Genomic DNA, 23,256 nt, shown 5'->3' on the forward strand with positions numbered 1-23,256 from the left:
GAAACGTTGCCGGCACGCGGTGTGGCAGCTTCAATCAAATTAATTGTTCTTCGGCAATACCCTTGTGTTTTGGGGGAAGGGTTGCCAACCAAACTGGCCAAGAGGGAAGGCCTCTTCCTCTGTCCTCTGTCACGTAAGCCCAAAAGCACGAAGTAAGCAATATTGTAGAGCATCAGCCAGTGGCATAGGGGGAATCCCACAACCTACAGAGTCTTTCCCATAAACTGTGTGACACTCTTCGAGGGCCGGACAGGCTGAGGGCAAAGAGGTGGCCACAGGTGGGGGATTAGGTACAGGTGGCACTGTGGCCTGGTGCACCCGCGGAGCCGAGCCGGGCTCTGTCATTAGCCATTTTCCTTCTAATTGCCGTGGCTCTGACCGCAGACAATAGCAACAATTTTTGCCTTTTTGTTGCAATTAAACGAATTCGCGGCAATTTCCTCCTCCTGCCCTCCTGTCCAGCTGGGCTTCCCCCTTTATGCTTTTTTTTTGTCATCACTCTTGTCGGGGCTACTTTCGCATCATTAACCCATGGGGGATGGGGTCCCGACTCCGGGGACATCGTGAGAATCCCAGGGACGGCATTTAAAACACACTTTTTTCCATTCAATTAAATTACTTTTCTTTTATTTACACTTTTCAATCAAATTGTATTCCGAGCTTAGAACTAACTCATTATGATAATACGCTTTAGAAAAAAAAACTATATACACTTAGACTAAACTAAATAACTACTAATAGTATTTAATATTAAAAAAAAAAATGGGAAATGGGGTGGGCGAGGGATCTTTAAAGCTATTAACACATTTCGGTTTTATTGAATATTTTTTTAGCCTTACAACTAGACGTACATGGAGTCATCATGTACTTAGATCAGAGCTTAAAGCCTTGTGGGGTCAAGAGTTGTATGTACATTCGGGTTGGGAGATCCCTACTCAGTCCTTCGGCTGTTGTGATTTCTAGATCCTCGACTGGTTTGGATTGTAGACCGGGACATTGTGGAAACTGATGCCGGCATAGAGGGGCGCCGTGGAGGAAGCACTGCCGCCACCTCCTCCTCCCATCAGTCCCCCCGTGGACTTCCCGCTGGTGTAGAGATGCTTTTTGGGCAGTGCCCCTGCCGACTTGTGGGCAGGGCAGGACTGCGTGCAGCCCGGCGCTCCCAGCCGGTTCCGATAGCTCTCGCAGGTCTTCCGCGACCACACCCACAGCCCGGTGAGGGTACCGCCCACCAGCTGGAAGAAGATCCTCAACAGGGCCGGCCAGGCGCTGAGGGGAGCCGGCGAGGCGCAGTCCTCCGGCGTGGAGCAGCCGGGCACGGAGTCCACGTAGCGCTCGCACAGGGCGGCGATCACCCCGGCGGCCGTGGGCGCGAAGTACAGTAGCGAGAAGAGAACGAATCGCTTCCGGATCTGTCCAAAGCGGTGGTGGGCCAGCGCCAAGGTTGGCTGGAGCTGCTGCTGCAGGGAAAGCAGGGAGCGTGATGCGCGCAACGTGAAGTAGAGGCCCAGGAGGAGCAGCACTAGGGCGGGCAGCTCAACGAATCCCGGCGCCGTGCACATGCCGGTGAGCTCACTGGGACGCACCCGCTCGAGGAGTAAAGCGGCGATGGGCGGGGCCAGGGGTGGCACCCAGGCCAGGACGTGGAAGAGGCCGGATCTTTTCTCCAGGGCCTCGCTGGACCACTTCTTGTGAGACGAGAGGTAGAAGCAGAGCGCGAAGATGAGCCACCAGCTGGCGGCGCACAGGCTCAGATACGAGGTGGTGATGTAGGAGGCCAGGCAGGGAGGGGTGAGGAGACATCCCTGGCGCAGCCGGGGCACGTCCTGCATCTGTGCCGCCAGGCTACGGGCCTGGTTGTGAAACACGATCCTCTCCAGGTAGCAGACGCTGAACAGGTTGTAGCAAAGACAGAGGAAGAGCACTGGCCGCTCTGGGTAGCCGAACCGGGTGGGCTCCGCCCAGAAGGTCACCAGCGCGAACAGGGTCAGGACGAAGCAGACGGCGGAGAGGCCTAGGATCAGGCTCTCTGTTAGCTTCTTCTGGGCCGTGGTGTGGAAGGCGTCCCTCTGGCACTGCGGCAGGCAGACCTCCGGGTTCAAAGGACTGGCGCTGAAGTTCTGGGGGCACAGCACTCCGTTTCCGCCCGAACTCTGGCCCGGGCTCTGAGGGGCCGTCTTCCAGAAGCGGTACATAGACGGCGGCGGACTCAGCTCCGGGTGGTTCTCCGCTACGGCTGCCGGTCTTTGAGTGGAAGAGCCTCCTTCCTCGGCCAGGCTTCCTTGAGCGGGCAGCTCCTCCGGAATCTGCATGCACAGCTCGTGCTTTTCCGGCTGGGGCAGGACCTCGCAGTTGAGGAACGAGGGCCACATCTCCATTAGATCCGCCGCAGAGCTGGCCGCGCACTCCCCCCGCACTGTTTCGCACAAGGACTTGCAGGCGGTGACGGGGCGTGGCACGTCCGGGGTGCAGAGCGGAAATAGGGCGGAGCAGAGCAGGAAACGGGCGCGTGGGGAGCACCCGGACTCGATCAAAGGCAGCAGCTTGGCAATCTGGAAGATGAGAAAATAGGGTCGTTTTAGATGGGAATTATTTTACAACAAATCAGTAAACAAATTTGAAAGGAATAGCCATTAGAGAGTAGTGTTTTAATTGCATGAACCAGATATACGGTTCCGAAAAATCCGCTCAACCTCCAACACCAATCACGTGCACAACATCCGCTGGCAAAACCATAAAAAAGCGAATGATTCTCGAGTTTTTATCAATTAACACTATTTAATTGTATCGACGGAACTTGAAAGGAGCTGCCGTCGAATAATTAGTTCCAAATTCGTTGTCCAAGATAGCCGAGAATAGAAAGAAAATAAACACACACTCGGAGAAAATGTAAGAATTGGATAATCAAGGTATTTGGGAGGCGATCAAGTAACCCAACTGCCCATCGCTCCACGTAATGTATAATCAACACACACTGTAAAAATTAGAATATATTAAAGCACAAAAATAAAACTAGAACATTAAAAAAATAAATTAAAAAAGACCGCCCTCCTCCTCGATTCTCATAGGAAGCACTCATAGGAGGCTTCTTAGCCTCTAAATTATTTTTTTTTATCAATTTTCATCTTCCAGAAGTTTATATTATTTCCTTAAATACTCTTTCTTTTTCTAGCAGTGCAGGTGTTTGGGGCAAGAACACGGATTCTGAAAATAATACGAATTCGCATTCCGGTTCACACCACTGTGTTGTCTTGCCATTGTGTTGTGCCGCCGCCTCTGATGTCTATAATTTTATCTAATAAAAATGCAATAAAAACTTAGTCAAACAGTCGGCCTTTGTTTTGTGTTTTCATTCGGCTTTGTTGTTCCGCCGACACGCCACCAGCAACAAAGTTAATTTAACAAATGCCGGCCATTTGCAACAATTGAGCCACACAATTGCAGTTTTTGTTTACACCGGTTAATGCCTGATATTAAATTAGCTGGAAATTGCAAAATTAGATCGTGTAATGCTAATGCTAATGCCAACGATTTGTGATGGCTTTTTCCACCTCACAGACTTTTAGGAGGGCGCTATCGACCTACGATATACTTTGGCTATTGGAGGCGGAGGTTTCCAAATGTGTTTCAGAATTTTGTGGATTTCCCCATTTTCCAAGAGGGTCCATCAGAAAAAATTTAAAAAAAAATCGAAAAAAATTAGCCTTCCCAGATTTGAATGCAGTTTTATAGAGAATTGATTCACGATTCCAGCAAGGTATCCCGTTTAAGGATCGGATAAATATTAACGAAGATAGAATCTTTCCAAGAAGCCATATTTGCGATTTTTGGATTTCCCCATTTTCCAAGAGGGTCCATCAGAAAAATTTAAAAAAAAATCGAAAAAAAATTAGCCTCCCAGATTTGAATGCAGTTTTATAGAGAATCGATTCACGATTCCAAAAAGGTATCCCATTTAAGGATCGGATAAATATTAACAAAGATAGGTCCATTTCAAAAGGCCATATTTGCGATTTTGTGGATTTCCCCATTTTTATAGGGGGTCCATCAGAAAAATTTGAAAAAAATCTAAAAAAAATAAGCCTCCCAGATTTGAATGCAGTTTTATAGAGAATCGATTCACGATTCCAACAAGGTATCCCATTTAAGGATCGGATAAATATTAACAAAGATAGGTCGTTTTCAAAAGGCGATTTTGTGGATTTCCCCATTTTCAAAGAGGGTCCATCAGAAAAATTTGAAAAAAATCGAAAAAAAATAAGGCTCCCAGATTTGAATGCAGTTTTATAGAGAATTGATCCACGATTCCAGAAAGGTGTCCCAGTTAAGGATCGGATAAATATTAACAAAGATAGGTTTTTTTTCAAAAGGCCATATTTGCGATTTTTGTGGATTTCCCCATTTTCCTAGGGGATCCATCAGAAAAATTTGAAAAAAATCGAAAAAAATTAGCCTTTCAGATTTGAATGCAGTTTTATAGAGAATTGATCCACGATTCCAACAAGGTATCCCATTTAAGGATCGGATAAATATTAACAAAGATAGAATCTTTCCAAGAAGCCATATTTGCGATTTTGTGGATTTCCCCATTTTCAAAGAGGGTCCATCAGAAAAATTTAAAAAAAATCGAAAAAAAATTAGCCTCCCAGATTTGAATGCAGTTTTATAGAGAATTGATTCACGATTCCAACAAGGTATCCCATTTAAGGATCGGATAAATATTAACTAAGATAGGTTCTTTTCAAGAGGCCATATTTGCGATTTTGTGGATTTCCCCATTTTCAAAGAGGGTCCATCAGAAAAATTTGAAAAAAATCGACAAAAAATTTGCCTCCCAGATTTGCATGCAGTTTAATATAGAATTGATCCACGATTCCAATGCGCTGCCCCGTTACGGGATCTGATGGATATTGACCACGATATAGAAATTGTTAGGGGCTCATTGGGTAGTGCTCCCTCCAAAGGGACTTCATAAAAATTCAAAAGCAAATCGATTGATTATTTCGCTTGGGTCTTTCGGTGGAGATTGTTTATTTTCCATTAGCAGGCTCACACGTATTTGTGCCGACTGCCGGGTGTGAAAACTTGCGTCAGACTTCACACATGGAAAAGCGTTGAAAAAAACGAACTAAAAAGAGAAACGCCGCTGCTGTCCAGTTAGGAGTTCATTCCATTTCCATTTACAGTCCCCGACTGCAATTAATTGTCAATTACTGGCCATGCAATCTAATAACTTCAAATGAAGCCCACATTCCCCCTTGGCGGATGCGAAATTAATCCTCTCAAGAAACGCAACCACACGGAGAGAAATTGGAGTCGACTAGAAGAGCTACTAGGAGCTGGGGTAGGAGCTACTTTGTGGCTAATATTTTACAGAGTTGCATGAAAAATGATGTCTGAAAAGTGCTTTTAATCAGGCCTGTGATGAGTGATCTATTTTTTGTGGAGCCTGCGCCAGGTCCCCATTGTCCGTGACACAAAAAGCCGACTCCGACTTCGACTCTGATGACGATGACGAACCAGACACATCAACATTTATGAGTTTGTGGAATTTTAGACGAGTCAGCGCGCTGAAGAGGCACAAAAACAGGACAACAACAGGGGCAGAGCTTGGGGCAGACAGAAAATGAAACGGATAAAAACGAACAGGATCACAAAAAGCTGCATCAAATTATCGAGATACGTTTTCTCAGGAAAGATGCCGGGCCGGACCGGAGCCGGGGACTCCTTTTGATAGCCGGTATCTTCGGCATCTTGGAGATCTGTGAGAGATGGAGGCGATGTCCGAGGGGACACGAGATGCTCCCAGAGCGGGACTTTTGACATGGATTTGATGGTTAGCCAGTTTGTGGGGCTCTGTGGCCTTTTCGTTATCGTTTTTTTTTTTTTTCGTCTTTTGTTGGCCAACAGTAACCGAATTGCGGCTGCTGTTGTATAATTAAGCCACATTAGGCGAAAAAGCATAAAAAGGGGGAGACGAAAACAAGGCTGGGGCCCAAGAATCGAGCCGGGACGGGCCAGGCCAGGCCGACCGGCGGGCATCTCGAATGGAGCATTAGACACGCGATTTCCAATTTTTGTAGCTTTTGTTTCGCCTTCCATCCCGCTCTGAAAAATAGCTGCCAGCAATAATAATTTAATGATGCAGCCGGCAAGTGAACCTTCATCATCATCATCATCGTCTCCATCATGGTACTGGGATGATCATTGGCGAGAACTGGCTGGGATTTTGAGGCAGGAAGGTGCATACAGTGGGTCCTGCAGACTCATAGATAGTATTTCAAGCCATACCTCCCCAAGAAGTATAGCATATTTTTTGTTAAATTTAAAGATATGATTTTAATTTTTATTTTTAAACTTTATTTTTAAGAACCACTTTTTTTAACCCTCCCACTGTGGTTCGATTAGGTCTTGGGTTTAGGGCCATAACCGAACCAAGTGTCTAAAATGTATTATTAATGCAAAAGGGCAATGCTTGGCCATGATCATCATCATACCTTGGTCATAATGATGGCCAGAACCGCCCCCTCCCTCCTGCACCTCCTCCCTATCTCCGCAGCGAATGCAATCTGCAACGCTTTGAGCATTTTTTTTTCGTGCTTCTCCTCTTCGATTTTCGTTATTTTTTAAAGGCTGTTTTGTTGCCTTTTTTTTTTTTTTTGGTTGGGGCCACGCAAAAGCCAAAACGAAGAGTTGGCGATTCGCCGCGCCTCGCTGTCCACCCGACAAAAGCGACAAATTCGTTGTGGTCGCAACACAAAAATAATCATTATTACTGACAAGGCGAGAGGAGTTATCTCCCAAACTTAGAAAACGTACTTCTAGCTTGAATATTTATTTGGGTTTTATTTTTAAAAAAAATTCATATCTCTCTCCTCAAAAAGTTCTGCTTAATTTACTTAAAAAATTTCGTTTGGCGGCTGGATGCTGCCCCACTCCTCCTCCTCCGCCCCTTCCAATTTTGTCTCGGTTTTTGGGTTTTTTCTTCTTTTTCTTCGATTCGTTGGGGCTCGACTCGCGGCTATTTCTTTTAATTTTTGTCTTTCAGTTTCTTTTTTTTTTGTCGGCCTGGGTTTCTTTGGCAGCTTGGTTCACACTTTTTTTTTGGGCAAAGACTGGCCTGGATGGCTGGCTGGTTGGCTGGCTGGCCCGACGAAAAAACATTTAATTTTGTTCAATTTGAGTTATTTGACGGGCTCCCCGCCCCACCACCTCGGCCGTGTTCACAATTCAATTACAAGGCCCAGAACAGCAACAACAATGGCCGGGTTGACACCTCTTGGCCTAAACGCGGACTTAATGATTTTACAATTTTGATTAATGATCTCGGCCGGCGAGCAACACACAAATAAAATTGCTCAGCGGTATTTTCGGCTTTGAATATATTGTATTTTCGGAAAGAAAAAAGAAAGGAGATTTTTTTTTTGGAACTCTGCAACGTATTCCAACTCTGCAACTAAATGGTTCTTACAAGTAAGGTCTTGAGAGGCAAGGAAACCTGCAACGAATCGAGGCACCTCGAAAGCCCGACTGTGTTCATTCATTAACAACGCTTAGTGTCCAGGGACCCGGATCGGATTCGACTGGATCGGATCGGATCGGATGGGATTGGAGGGGATCCTCTGGAGCCCTGCCCTTCCCTCGGTATCGCGGGACACTTAATGCGTTCGGACATCTGTATAATCTACATAATGGATTAATTTATAATTTTTTACGCTTGCAGCTCGCTGCCCACGATAGCCATGTGGCACACACAGGCTGGAGCCCACAAATTAGGGACTTGAGAGCCCCGGGCATCGAAATGCTAATGGAAATGCAAATGGAACTGAGTCCGAGTTATGGGAAATCTTTGGCCAGACGTTAGATAACCGCCAGATTACCGCTGACTGGAGCTGTCCGCGGTGGACGTGCGAGTCCTTTCAACGTCGCCGAAGAGACACTCGAGATCCTGGCGGTGTCCGTATCTGCCAGATGCATCTCTAGCTGGCACGCTTCGCTGCTTCACTGGACATGGCTGCCTGATTCGACGATTCGCTGATTTGGCTCTGGTCTCAAACAATTTGCCGCCTGTCGGAGTGACAAGTGCCGCGAAAGGCCGCGGACCGACACACTCGTGAGGCGGCATACGAAGCAGCACAGCCCATAGATACGACAGTGAAGCCTCTCTTGACACACCACTTGGTGGCTCAAAGTCAAGAGACCTGGGGCCTCTCGAGAGACGGCAGCGTTTCATCTCTAGCCGTTTGCGGTTTTGCCGTATCTTTGAGATTCGTTGCACGACTTTCCCAGGAGGTTTGCCAAAAATAAAACCTCACAGATTTTATTTCACATACTGTAATTCTTCACAGATTCTTCTCCCATAGCTCAGAACCCTATCTATAACCTACAACGATAGAGTAACTACGCGTCGCTAGTATCCCCATCTCACGGATACTGATACTTTGTTTGATTTAGCTGCCTGGACCGGAGACTCGAACTGACAGCTGTGCACGCTCTGATGCCGATCCATATGGCAGCTATATACTATATGTATACTGCGATTTGGCAAGGCAGACCCACTGGCGGCCCAACTTCAAAGTCAATTGATTTAATTTGCTACGAAAGCGTTTGCAATTAGCGAGCGGGCATTTTCATTAGACGGCGCAGCTTTTTTGTTTTCTACGATTTCGGTTTCTGTTTCTGTCTCAATCGCAGATATTTTTTTTTTTTTTTTGGTAATTTGCATAATTAGGACGCCGTCCCGTGGCGACAACGATGCGATGATAAATCGCCGAAACGCCCAAAAAAAAAACACACAAATATGAAACAAAAGCTGCTCCATGACATCAGCTCTGAGGCGGCAGATGCAAAGATACTTTTGCATTCTTAATTAGCCGACCCTAGCTTAGATACAGATACGGATCGATTGAAACGACCAGCGATAGCTGGCTGCATTTTTGCACTAAGCCGGCTGGAGCTGGCAGTAGTTAGTGCCCAGAGGACAGTAGCCAGATGACTGCAGTAGACAGCCCCCAAGGCAGTAGACGGTAGACAGAACTGTCAGCCAAATGCCGACGACATACGACTGTCGTCTCACAATTAATTGACATTTTGACTGGCGACGATTGTCATTCAAAGGCTGGGTTCCAGGACCAGCGATCCACTAGCCGGAGCCGGAGCCAGAGCTGGAGCCAGAGCTGGAGCTGAAGCTGAAGCAGGAAGCTGCAGCCCAGAGGAATGCACCAAAGCAGCCGCATCCCCGCCACAGCAGCGGCCACAGAAGTGGATACTTTTTGCATAAATTCTGTCTATTAGAGTAATGGCTTTTGGGGACTGTCTACGAGTTATAGATCTCCCAAGCGGTCGCTGCCAATAATTGTTTACAATTCGAGGGACCCGGGGAATATATGTACATATATCTAAATCAATGCTGCAGATTGTACCGATTCGCTCCAAAGTTAGATAATCTGCGATCCGCGGCGAAGGCATAGGCATTCAAAGGCCCACCACCGGACACTTGGCGGTGCAATTGGGCCCGGTTCTGGGGCTCGCGGCTGGCAATACAATTGGGACATGTTTGGCGGGTTTACTGACAGTCGCCTGCCATTGTATGGGCCTGGGATCCGACTGGGATAATGTATGCGCTGCCGTCGTCTGCCTCGCTGACATTTTGTCAGGCTGGATTACCCGAAATGAGCTGCCGTTTCAGCCACAGGTTCTACACGCAACTTACAACGCAAATTATGTGGCCCGTACCGCTTACTGAATGCTGTAGCTGCTGCTGCTGCAGCTGTTTCGCTTCATTTCTGCCCTTTTTGTTGTTCATTTTGGATTTTTGAGAGATATTAAGTATATCCCACAGTGAGGGCAATTCACGCGAGCGCAGGCGCGCAGTTCAATTAACTTAATTGCCATGTAATTACGCGCACCAACAACAACAGCATCAGCAACAACAACTAGAAGATCAACCAACATCCAACATCCTGCCGCTGATGCAAAAACCCCCAACAACAACAACAACAAACAATAACGAAACAAAAGCAAGACAAGAGACTCAAGACACAAACCTGCTGCTGCTGCTGCTGCTGAAGCTCATCTGTCCCAGCCGCAGGTTTTGGTTTCTTTTTCTTGTGTTTCATACTCTTTCTTAGGGTTTATTACTTTGAGGACCCTTTTTAACCAAGGAATTTATAATATCATGGATATTTTAGGGATATATAGATTTTAAAACAAGTAAAAGCAAAGAAATTAAGTTACTTTCATTAATTTCATTAATTATAAACCCTTTTTTAAATCCCTCGCCCCTATTACTTTAATCCTTGTGATTAAAAAGGTTTTCCAAGTTTACAACTAGACCGGTCTTAACTTAAAATGGTTAATATATTGTAGTTTTAGCTTAATAACAACCAATTTCTTCAATTTCAACCAATACCTGTATTGCAGAAAACCAAGAACTTCTGGCCAAGTCGTGCATTGGATGGCCAATTCCAAATAGGATGCAATTACAAATCAATTAGTAACTAGGATTATAACTAGAATGTTGTACAACAAGGATTTGGCCCTTAATAGATCGCATGTAAGTATTAAAACTTAAAAAATTTAAATGTAAAAATGCAAAGGGAAACTTTTTTGCAATGGCTTGCATGTGTGTGTGTGTGTTATGGCGTTGCCACTTGATGAAAACATCATGGCCGCCAATGGCCACTGCAATGGCTTTGAAAATGGAGGTCCTTATTGTAGAGTATAAGCCCTTCGACTTGCAGGTGCCTCCTCTTGGATAGGATCTCTCTCTTCATCTGGCCGACTCTCCGGCATTCCTGCCTCCAGCTCGGCTTGCCCCTCGTCCCCCTTATTTTGCTCCCCATTCCTCGGTGGGGCAGCAGGCATTTGAAAAACGTTGCGGCATTTTTTGCGTGTTTGGCCAGAAGCATCGGCCAAAAAAAAAAAAAAAAAAAAGACGCCAAACAAACAAAAACGAGAAGAAAAGCAAAGGAAAGGAAAAAAAAGGAAGCAGCAGAAGAATGAACTAATTGTTGCTGGCCTGGCTTTGGACTGACTTTTGTTGTTTTTATTTTTTATTTTTTATAGCCGCTGCTTATTTTTTTTTGCTGTCAAATTGTTTTCGTCAACATTGCAACTGACTGACTGGCTGACCCATCATTATGGCGACGGATTGTGTGGATTGTGGCCGGGCCGAAAAAAAAACAAAAATTCCAGCGAAAAAAAGCTCCAACTTGAGTTATGTCCGCCATTCGCCATTCGCCGTTCGCCGGACTTCAAAGTCAGTTCCCAGTCAACAGAAAAACAAAAAAAAAACAATGGCAGCGGCATTTATTATTTTTTTTGCTATATTTTTTCGTACATTAATTTTGTTGTTGGCCCCCGTATTTGACATTATCAGCGCGCTAAGTCGTTTCAAATGCCGCCCTGATGGGTTTCTCATTGCCTCTCGTGTCCCACTGCCTTGCCGTAATTACAATGCAAACACAGCGTTCTTCCCTCTCTATCTAGCCCGCTGCGGCTGTCTCTTTCCCTGGCTGAGGAACCAAAAAAAAAAACGTAAACCAGGTAGCCGGTCCCAGTGGACCTCAGCGGGTCTGGGTGTCTGGCGCTCCCTGATAAGAGAGCTCTGGGTTACTTTCCTTATCAGTACCGCCTGGCGGATGAACTCTTTTTTTTTGTTTTTTCTCCATTTTCCTCAACAGACTTTTTATGATTTTCGCTGATAGCCGAGGGCCGAGCAAACACATTAGTTGTTGTTCTTATTTATCGGAAATGCCGGCAACGAAAATGGGAATTTATAATGCAAGATATAATGACGGGGGCGATGTGGGCGAACCTGATGACACCTTGAGACCCTGGATTAGAGACACTTAGGTGAGAGACACTCACCGCCACCTATTGAAATTTTCGAAATGGAGCCCGGAGCCAAAGATAAAAGCACCTTCGACTATTTCGAGAGCCTCTGGGGATTATTTGCTTCGACTCGGTTCCGAGGTGCGAGTAATTTCTTTAATCAAATGCGACTGTGACTGTGACTGCGACTGAGGCAGATATAGATAGTGTGATATCGGATTGATATAGCCTGGGCCGCCTAAGGTTAAGTCACGGGCTATATATACGCGGCCGATACAGGCCTTTGGCGAGCGATAAGCCGCTGGCAATTGCCATAAAAAAGTTGGCTTTTACGGCATTCCTTTGGGCACCACTGAGGCACCACAGCCATGCTTGGCTTTTATCACAGCCCGCCCCCCCAAGAGGCGTTCGAACTGGAACTGGTTGCTGAGCAATCTTAATGGGTTCTGATTTTCAAAATCAAACAATTTTATTGTCGCCATCGTGGTTGCTTTATGGTTGCCATCTATGCGGTCGCGGCCTTGTCTGATGTTTATTTACCTTTTTTTTTTAGCTGCAGGTGAGGCCCGGCCGGGCGAGGTGGGGCTTAGCGGGCTTGTGGCCCGGCTTTCGGACTTTCGTCGGCCCGCCCCGTCACACCGACTAATGCCTTGCTCAAATATTTACAATTACTTTACATAAAATGCCGCAACGTATGGTCGTTTGGACGACGGAGGGAGTCTTGCCCGTGTGATTTGTGATTCAAAAACATCTTCTATCTTTTGTGATTTTCAAAAGTCTCATTGCTAACCGAAAAAGTGACTTTATCAGCCGGCACTCAGAGAGGTCTTTCCCTGCTCCTCCGACATGTCCAGACCCCGAGATCGAGGGCCCAGCAGATGGAACACCGAAAGTGCATTTCCCGAGGGTTATCATTTTGTCAGATTGTCGTTTGTTTGCTCGCTGGCTGGGCTGTTTGTGGTGTGTCGTGGTGTGTTTGTCAAGTGGGCGGTGCGGGCCAAGTGCCGACAAAGTGCTCGTCAAGCGACAATTACAAGCAAATTAATTGAAAGTACGCCCCAGGGGGGACTTTTTGTTCTCAGATAAGCATCGCCGGCACTCATGTCATCAGTGGGGGCAGGGAATTGGGAGGAACCTTTAGATTAGACCTATAACTAAGGAACAGCTGGACGAAGGCTAGGAACCTCCACAACTAGAATGCTTAAAACAATAATCCAGATAATCCAGGATATGAACTTCCCATGGCCCATTTCGAAGCGTAAACTTCCCCTCTGGCTGACTGGCTGACTTGCAGACTGGCTGACTTTGATGTGGATGCCATGTGATCTCGGGCACTTTGTTATCGGTTCCTTGATCGTTATGTAAATAGAAGTCCACACACATATATGCACTCGCCTTTGATGGCCGTTGTTGGTGCTCTTTTTACGGCCGCCGCTGCCGAATTCTTTTGATTTCTGTACCAGCCTTATAGTTCTCAGATCCAGACTAGGCTGCCTTTGATCTGTTTTAGGTGCTTCCGATTCAATTTGTTCGGCGGAGGTGGAGGTGGAGATGGCGGTGGAGGGAGGCTGCTTTCGTTTTTATTGCCACTTGAGGCACACTGGCCCGCTAGATCTCTGTGGCTCGTATAAACAAAAACCAAGGCTGGAAAGCCAGAAAATCGAATGGATCGGACAATGCATTTCGGAGCGTTTTCACAGCGCCACGATATAACAAAGTAGGCGGCACCGCGCTCAGCAAACGCCCAACAAAAAATAATAGAAGCCAGGCAGAGGCCAGAAATAAAAGAGAAGGACGGGAGGTGGGGGCTAGCAAGACCGCAGCCAGATAAAGAGCCGAAAGGCCTCTATCTATGGTCTTTGGCCAGCAGCTCCTGTCGCCTGGATTTCCTGCCTAATGACAGTGCTGGCACTTGAAATCAAACCTCCAGCTATGTTTGAAAAGTAAATCGTATGGCCTAGAGACCTAGCTACTTTTTAGACCCAAGTCTTGGCTGAAAACCCGCCAAGGCAGCCATCTCAGTCCATGGTTCTCCGCACTTTGCATCGACACATCGACGACGTCGACATTCGGCTCTTTCATCCAAAAGCGGGCATGGGCATGAAATGCAAGACACGCTCAAAGGAAACCGAAGACCGAGGAAAGGTGTTAATGGACCAACCTGGGCACACACACACTAAGCCGCAACTGATGCTCTTCTCTACACTGCACCCATCCAGGTAGTCTGGCGGTCGTGCCACGCATTAGAGTTCTTCGATTTTTTCAAGTGCAGATTCTCCTCGCAGCGGCAGCTCTTTCTTCTCGGCCACTAGCTCGCAGCCATCGGCTCGGCGGAGAAGATTTCCACAAACTAGCCAGCCCAGCCCTCCTCCCCAGCCACTCTTCACGCACTCAGCTGCAGCTACTCAGCGCTTTTCCAGGGCCTTATCGTGGTTAGTTATGCTATAGTATGGAAACATCATTCTAAATAATAGTACACACCACTTTCCAGCCCAAAACCCATGTGTGGGAGACCCTTGTGCCTCTCCCCTAATTGAAAAGCAATTAAATGTCGTTCCCTGCACTCCTCTCGAGTGATAACAGCGCGTAAGTGTCTGCTGCGCCTTGTAGGTTTTTATCTAGATAGTGTCTATCGAGTCGGATGTCGGGGGTCGGTGCTCGGTGCTCGGTGGTCGGGGGAAACCTTCACCATTTGCCTGCCGCCGTGTCTTGTTTCCCAGGGCGTTGCTAATGGAAATGGGAATGGAACCCCCTCTAGACCATGTACGAATGTACAATCAGAGGCAGCGGGAGGCCCTCCGAAAAGGCCCGAGGCGGGACGGCGGGGTTCTCAGGGCCTCGATAAAAAAGAAACAGAAACGGACGGAATCTGAACCTCGACGTTATGAATAAAATTATTGAAATCTCCATACTGCTCCAGTTTTGTCTTCCAAACGAAAGTCGCTCCGGCCCGGCCTGCTATCGGGGCAGTTAATCAGCAGGAAAGTTAAGTAAGTGGTGCTCGCAACTTAAAATGCAATTAGCCCAGCCCCAGCCCCCCTATCCCTCCACCTCTAGCTCCACCTCCCCATCCATATTTTGTAGTAATTTTTTATTTATTTATTTTTTACTTGTTGCTGAGTTTGGGTTTCTGCTTATCTTACATCGGCGGCAGCCACACCGCAACTGAAGAGAGTGTGTGGGCGGACGGAGGGGCTGGCTCGGGCTGGGATCTTTGATGAGCTGCCGCCATGGCCCCCCCGGTACTGAGGCCACGTACCCGCCATTCACAATTCGTACACTCCACAAGAGCCATGGCTGCTTTTCAGCAATGTTGTGCTTGCTTTTGTTTTCAACTCTTGACGGCCCTCTTGATGCGCACTTGGGGACTTGAACCGCTCAGATATGGACTTGAAACACACAGTATCGGATATTTGGAGGTTCACCTAGTTCGGACTCCTAAACTCTCGCCGGTCTGAGTGCTTAGTCGCTCTGCTCTTGGCACGTAGCTGTCGAGAACTGTTTTTATGGGCCACACAAAAAGTGGAGCTTATCTGAATGCCCGAATCTCCATGGCCGGACGTGCCAGCTCTCTGGACTGGACTGGGGTTGCCTTACCTGCAGCTCAGCCTCCAGCTGATTGGTGTGCCCCGCCAGGTTGGGCAGAGCGGTCATGTTGTAGCCGAGTCCCTGGCAGGCGGAAACGGCAATCCGCTGGCACTGTAATCCGTTCGGGCCGGCAGCCTGGCCGCCGTTCTGGTGGGGACTGCTGGCCATGGCCGGAACCAGGGCCAGAGCCAGGAAAATTAGCAGTGGCATCATGGTGAGCATCTCTGCGTGTGGCTTCCGATGACAGTGATCAGGTGGTGCGTGTGGGCAGCATCATAGTCGTATTAGAAAGACCGGCAGTTTTTCAGACACAGGCACGTAAAAAAAAATGGATTTAGTTCTCGGGTTCACCGGACAGTTTATGCGTATTTCGGGTCTCGCGTGGAAGACAGTTTAAGCACTTGGTAACAGAGTCAGTCAGAGATCAAAACACAAGAAGGCCAGGTTGCGAGAATGCGAAGTTTTGGCCACTTTTGCCCGTGAGATTTGCCCGAGATATCCGAACGTCCGTCGTCGAGCGTGGAGCATTGGGTTTTGAATCGAGCGGGTCTCGGCGAGCCGCGACGAAGTCTCTGGTCGGCAGCTGGCAACGAGTTCGATCGAACATGTTCGACTCAGGTGGGCAAGACTACCTGGAAGGAATACCAGTGGCTAGTAGGGACAAGTTACTCTTCTATTTTATCAAACGGGAAGGAAGGTGCGTCCTTTGAACAGGTGGACAGGAGGTCCACCATAGACCTGGTTGGCTATGAGTCCTTATAATGCCTCCCCCAGGTGGTGGTTTATGTATCTTCCTGTTTTTAAACTACATGGTAAGCTTAAATGAATCAATATCCTGTCCACATCCTGATGGATCTGTTCTGGAAACTGATTTGTGGCCTATGGAAGGGATTTCCTTAAAGATCTCATAAATAGTCAGGCGGCAGGTGAGGTGAAGCACTAACCTGGGGCATTGCAAAGGTTTGAATCGAACTCATACTAACAAAATAGTACACTAAAAGAAAATACCTTAGAATGCCTTAAACTTTGCTTAAAATATAAGCCTTTAAAGGACTGTAGACCCACCTCTATAAGTCCTAATAGATCTATATTTTCTTTAATATTTCTTAAATTCATTATAGGTTTTTTTTCAGTGTTGGAATCCGATCGGGAGCAGCGACCAACCGCAACAGCAACATCAAACAAAACTGGTGGCAGTTCCCGGCCCAGAGTGGGGGTCGTTTTTGTAGACCCCAAGGGGTGGACGGGGGGAGTGGATGCAACTGAACACCGCGACCTCTACACGCTGCACCGCTGTCTTGGCCACTGCCTCTGTCGGTGGCAGAGCGAAGTCGACTGCGACGACGGCATCGGGATCGGCATCGGCATCGGCGATCTTTGATGTGTGCTTTGATTTCCGGCAGCCAGATAAGATTTTCTGCCCCACCGCCACTCTGCGCCGCAAGCCCCCTTGGCTTGGCTCACTGCCTCTCCCTGGGTGCTGTTGGATCCAAAAACGAATTGCTGCAAATTTCTGATGTCCCGCCCGCCCCCAGGTGAGTGTCCAGCCCAGGCGGTGGAGGGCGGAGCCGAGAGCTAATCGCTGGCATTAGATCGGCGGCCCAGCCACCTGCCCGGCCCCGAAAGCGGGCGTTTAGAGCAAGCTTCTAATTAAGTGGGATTTGGGCTGTTCACTTCCTCCTCGCATCTCTCAATTGCCATTGTAGATAATCCCCCGCACAGTCCATAGACGCGCATACATGCTCTAATCCCGAAAAAGAAGAAGATCTGGGGCTGGTTTCTCATTGTTTGTTTTCGTTTTTGTGCTGTTGATTCTGGAGATCCGCCAGTTGCCAGTTGGGCTGCCCGAACTCGGATGGATGCGCACGCAAAAACATCATCAAAGAGATCGATCTGAGAGCGGGGGTTAGAGTGGATCCAGATCGGGACAGGGCCTGGGCATAATAGCTAATGTAAGCACTTGCACTTGGCCTGCTTCCCCGGCCCCCGCACCCGGTCGCGTCTTTTGTTTACACAATATTCTTTTCAGATTCTTTTCAGGGCTGGCTGGCTGGCTGGCTGGCTTCCTTTGTGCCCCGGTGGTGGCGGTCTCCGAGAGTGTTTCTGTTAAGTGCCCCTATCACGGCGCTGCCGTCCCGCTCCCACGGATGACACACGTAAGTGCGGATCGCTTTGGATCAGAGGCGATTAGTCCAATTGTGGTAATAGGAGTCTATTGTGCCACGAATTTGGAGGTTCATCACCGTGGCGAGAGCGAGATGCCAAGAACCGGATATCGAATGGCCATCAGGCAGTGTTCTGGGTGAGTCACCGGCTCGCATCTGTTTGGCAAACCCTCGACAGAGACATCAGTTTCCAGAGATTGGCTTTGGCTTTGCATGGAAGTTGAAGTACTATTAGCTGTCGTCGCAGATAAATCTCGATCCGCTGGCGACACTTGGGGGGAACAATTCAAAGAGAAACGCCGCCGAGTTGCTCGGCCGTGGAGCGCTGTCAACATGGAAAACGATCATATTTTCCACGCCGTCTCTCCTCGCCGTCTTTCCATTTTCATTTGCCATTTTCCATTTTCCAGTTGGGTTTTCCCAGCGATCGGCTGTCGTGGCTGGTGACTTTGATTTTGATTTGTTTGCGCTTTTCCTCCGCCTGCCGTTCCTCCGATGCACTTTCCGATGTTTGACAAAGATACGACCGCCCAGCCCGCCCGTCGATGGGATGTCCCACACCATCCAACTCCCACACCAGGGTCTTTCCACGGATCCACAGATCCCCAGATCCGTGGAGCCACTATGCCAGTGGGCCATTAACTAGTTTTCTGGTCGGCCGAGTTCAAAAGCGCTTATTAATCTCTGGTACTTGTGTTTAGTACTTTTAAATACGTTTTGAGTACTTTATTCAGTGTGCTTGATGTTGTGCCGCCGCTTCAAGTCACGATGTTTGTCTTCCCTCCGATCTCCACACTACTCCGATCTCCGGCCACCTCCTCCTCCACCGTCCCTTGCTTTTGGCTTTTCTGATTTCTGTTTTTTTGCTTTTCGCTCTGGCGAATTGGACGCGCGTCAATATTTATTTTATTTATCTTCTTGGCCGCTCAGCTCACGGATCTCTGAAGCGGGAAAGCACAGAGGCGGAAAACTCAGGCCGGGCTTGGGGGCTACAGAGAGAGAAAAAGTCTTGGACTTTCTAGGCTACTCCTATTTTTTTTCCAGCCCCGTTTTCTTGCCGTGCACAGCGAGAAGTACACAGTACACCCTCAGTACAACCTGGCGCCCGCCTGCCATTCAATCCGCCCGACAACTCCCCAGCGACCGCTGCTTCATCCGCTTCTTTGAAGAAGCCTTAGGAATAATGCGATAATTACAATGCCAAGAACGATTCGCCAGAGGCACGGCTAGGGACTAGGGGGTGGTCTCGGGCTCTGTGGGGGACCGTGTGAACTGCCGCGGCCCAGACAAGCGTCTAGAGTTACCAGGTGGTGGGGAGTAGGGGCCAGAGATTAGCCGAAGCGGAGCTTCTGGGCGGCATGGAGTGGCTACTTCAGTTACACTAAATGCCAGCCGCATAGATCTCCCATTTGGACTCTGTTGGCAGCAACCATGTGATGGATGGGTGGCTCCTCGAAAGCCAAAATCAATAGTGGAGGAGGTGGAGGTGGAGGTGGAGGAAGGATCTCTGGTGGCCAGGCAGCCAGGCAGACAATGCCCCTAATTCGTATGTTTAGCGGTTGTAATTGCTCAATTGGCCCGCAGACAGACATCCGATAGGCCCAATTACAGGAGTTTAGGGCCTGGGATTGCGATCCTTGAAGCGGGAAGGGATGCCTGGCCGTAACCGAGCCTGGCGCTAATTCAGGTAAGAGGGAACAACAATGAAGCCGCGGACGGGCCATAAAGCTGCAGAACCCCAAATGCCAGTGCAAAAAGCTCACAAAAAGCGAATATATGAATTCCATTGTGCGGCCCTAGACATTCGTCTATAGAACTGCGCCGGAGGAGGGCGGGGACGAGCCGAAAATAATTTGCCATATCCTGGCGGGGCAGGCAGGGAAGGCAGCTGGCGGATGGCGGATGGCGAGAGACGAGCGACAGGGGGACTGGAACAGATAAGGGTCGTCGAGGGAGAATCGTCGGCGAAAGATGAAAGGCCGGCTGGGGTGCTAATAAAGTTGCCCAGCAAAAAGAACTTTGATCCATGGTCACAAAAGGGGGAACTCCTCCCCAACGGGCTGCAGCCAACAGGCTAGCCTGCTCCTCCTACCTTTTCCTTCCTGTCCCTGGCCACACCCCCTGACCCTGTGTAGGTGCTAATTTAGCGACCCCACACACTGATACCCAGACACCGCACAGAATTTCCATTTTCAACAGAAATGAACTCAAGATAAGACCTAAATGTCAAAATTATCAACACACGCAGGGCGAGAATTAACCCACTGATGGCTATAAATGGCACAGAGGGCCCAAAAGATTCAGGTCTCTAAAGGTAAGCTTCATACTTCTTGAACTAGGTATTCTAGATTGTCTTAATCTTGGGTTAAGTTTCAAAATAACTACTCTCCTTCATGTTATTTAAACATAGACAGTCGTGGGTTAAAGACCCTGATATGGACGGGGCTGGGAGGACTGCAGATCGAGCTCATCCTCGGCGGATGAAGAAAAAATGGCTTAAAAACCCAGAGGACCGGCGACAGACTCACAAAGTGCAAATATGTGTTGCCAGACCACAAAGCCTCTGACTTTGGCTCTGAATCCGAAACTGAAGCTAAAGGCAAAAGCGAAAAAGGCCCAAACGCAGGAGGGATGGAGGGCCAGCCCGGCCAACCCGGCCAGCCGATGGATGCGATTGCCTTGCCTCGAGATGCCAAAGTGCATCAGGCACTAAAATGCAGAAAATTGAAACAGGCTTTTAATGAAATGAAAGCGCCGCAAGAGATGAGATGCGCGACTGGCTGGAGTGGCAGTTGCTCCGACGAGGGGCTATCTATCCGGCTATCTGGCCGGCGTCCAGGGCTCGAAGATGGTGGCAAACGAGAGCGAGTGAGCCCAGCCAGAAACTAAAATAAAACAACAGCGAACACAAAGAGTCAATTAATTAGTAGATGGATCCGCGATTATCGCTATATTAACATTGCCCTGTGCCTGGGATGCACTGGGAGAAGCTGAAGCGCCGAGAAGGATGTTGTGCTCTTGTGGACTCTAGCCTGTTTCTTGCAGTGCCTAAGCCCGCGGCCTGTGAGTGGTCTTCCTGCGGCTCAAGATAACACAGACGAGGTGCCTGCTCCTCGGGATCGACTGGCAGTGGATGTGAAGTGGAAGCTGGGGAGTTCATTAAATGATAACAGGCCCGGGCGAGTAGAGCCAGCCGGGTGATAAGGCCATTTGAACTAATCCGCTCCGACAGGATGGGAACAGCTGCCACGATTCGGGTTCGGACGTCGGCAGATCAAATGATCAAATGGCCGAATGTCGGAATGCCTGGATGCCTGAATGGGCAACTGAACAAATGAATAATTGAACAAATGAACGACTGAACTAATGAACCAATGAGAATTCCCAGGAAAGACTAATGATGGCTGGAAACAGAAAGTAAGGCAATGAAAGGTAGCCCCTTTCAGGGAGTCCTCAGAAACAGAAGCTGTGCGGAGAAAAATGATTTAAATACACGCAATCCTCGAGGCGCCACACCGGGCCGAGTCCTCGAAATTTATGATGCAATTTGCGAGCAGAATCGGAATAAGGGAGGAACCAACAGGGCCTACAGATCAAACATATATTTGCATGTTCCCCGATTTATATTACTTTTCCAGTCCACATCGAACTGGGAGTCTCGAATTTATTGATACATCGGAGTTACGACAAAAAGAGTTCTGCTTTAAATGGGGATTAGCCCGATAGCCGGGTCCCTGGTTGCCCGATTAGCGTACTAATGTATAGGCCCCTGACTCATCCCGGTCCCGATGACTCAAGTTGGCCCATCGCCTAGTTTTGTTGACCCTCTTCCAGGTAGTTCATAAAACACAAGTCCCTCAAAAATACAGAAACAGATACGACAATAGTATGCTAAAATCGAAAGCCGCATTTCGCAGGCGACCCGGCGCAGATTATAAGCCACAGGTGGGGGGAGTCTGGAGTCTGAGCTTTGGGCACTGGGCTCTGGAGCCGACGGGGCAGGGCGAGGGACCTCAAGGAGCGGGAGCAAAACGGCAGCCATCCGAGAATCGCTTTACGTCTTCTGCGAAATATTCATTACAGCAAATTTGTAAAGGCAATATGAGCGGCACCACGGGGAGATGTGTGGCACTGCGAGAAGCCATTGGCATTGAAAGTATCTGCGAGATACTCTGAAGGTAGGCTTGTAGTCTTAAGGTTGTGCCTCTTCGTTACTAACTCCTTGCCTTTCTTCCAGTGCATTACCCGAGGCGGAGCAGATCTTAGCCCTCAGAAGATGACGCAGCCGGAGACTGGAACATGACTTGGCCCTGCTCCCCCTCTGGCCTGTAGGCTCCTCCTCCGTTTTTTTTTTGTTCTCTGCCTTGTGCTCCGTGTGCGAAATTATCTTTGGTTATTTGGTTATTATGCATTATGATGAGGCCTAATGCGCACAGTTCCTGTGTCTGCTCCGCCGCGAAACAGGGGAGAGAACCAGGCAGGGCGATCTCGGGCGCGAAGAGGGACGCCCCGCCACGCCACGCCAGGCTGGGAAACCTCCACTATTTGTATACAATATCGCTAATAGTTCCAGGCGGAAAATACTACAGGCGGTGGCAAGTCATTCAAGAATTTTCCCTCAAAGGAAAATGGAAACAAAGGAGAGCCCAAGGTAAAGGTGGTGCCAGCGATGAAGAAAGGAAAATCTAAGCGACGACGACAACTCAATTGAAGCAAATTGCACAAAATATTGCCGGAAGGGCGTACACCGGGAGAAAAACTATCAATCAAGTTTCATTCACCCTTCTGAAGCATCAAAATTAATGGCCATTTAAAGATAGTTACGTCGAAGAAGACTTTAGGTAGGTGCAACGTTTAAGCCTGGTTTTTATCTCAGTGTAGAGGGCTGGCATCAAGATCTGAGCTGAAAATTGAATGCACGTTTTGTTGCCCCATTGTACGCCCCTGCCCCGCCCCTTTCTTACTCTTCTCCCTACGCGGCGGGTGTCTCATGGCCGCTGCTCCTTGATTTTTTCTCCAGCCTGGAACTGGGTTTTTGTTTTCATTTTTTAGTGTTTTTTTTTTTTAAAGCTGCTGCCGCATGAAATATTGCCCGAGGGGCGGTTCAATTTTGATGCATTTACAACGTTCGGGGTGTTGGTAATTATAGGGACTTTATGTCTGGAAGTTTCCTTTATGATAGGGTTTTTACTTTCAAGTTTCTTTTATATACCGTTCGTATTCCTGTTGCTGTTGTTGTTTCCGTTGAGTATCCCTCATCTTTTGATTTCTGAATTAAGTCGGTCGAATTGCTTTTTCATAGTATTGTTTTTGATTGTTTAAAACCTTTATTTCTGAAAGCCCCATGTGCGGGGAATCCTTTTCAATTCCAATTTGGAGTAGTCCATATTTCCCAACAAGAGTTCATAAATTTTATACTCCTAATTAAACTCCCTTTCTTTGTTTTTTATAGCCATCAAACATTAAGAAACAAATACCGACAAATAGTTGATGTCTTGTGTTTATTTTAAGCATGTTAAGCATCTTTGATAGAAAAGCATAAATATTTAAATACCCCGCCAGCCATTTTATTGGCGATGGGACTTTTGTGCTAGTGATGGTCGATAAAGTTTCGTATTAAAAAATACCAGAATCTTGGCTCCCCTCTAACAACTCCGATGTACGATAT

The 23,256-nt window shown here is 48.0% G+C and overlaps 1 protein-coding gene across 1 annotated transcript; it reads right to left on the bottom strand.

The window, feature by feature from the left end:
- Positions 1-654: 654 nt before the first annotated feature.
- On the bottom strand, positions 655-15,953 carry fz3 (frizzled 3). Its single transcript, XM_017237655.3, has 2 exons — positions 15,433-15,953; positions 655-2,552 (listed from the first exon to the last, which is right to left on the bottom strand). Exons 1-2 carry the CDS (start codon positions 15,643-15,645, stop codon positions 960-962), a joined length of 1,806 nt encoding a protein of 601 aa, XP_017093144.2. The 5' UTR covers positions 15,646-15,953; the 3' UTR covers positions 655-959.
- Positions 15,954-23,256: the final 7,303 nt, after the last annotated feature.

The sequence above is a fragment of the Drosophila bipectinata genome, chromosome XL, assembly GCF_030179905.1.
Source record: "Drosophila bipectinata strain 14024-0381.07 chromosome XL, DbipHiC1v2, whole genome shotgun sequence".
Taxonomy (NCBI): domain Eukaryota; kingdom Metazoa; phylum Arthropoda; class Insecta; order Diptera; family Drosophilidae; genus Drosophila; species Drosophila bipectinata.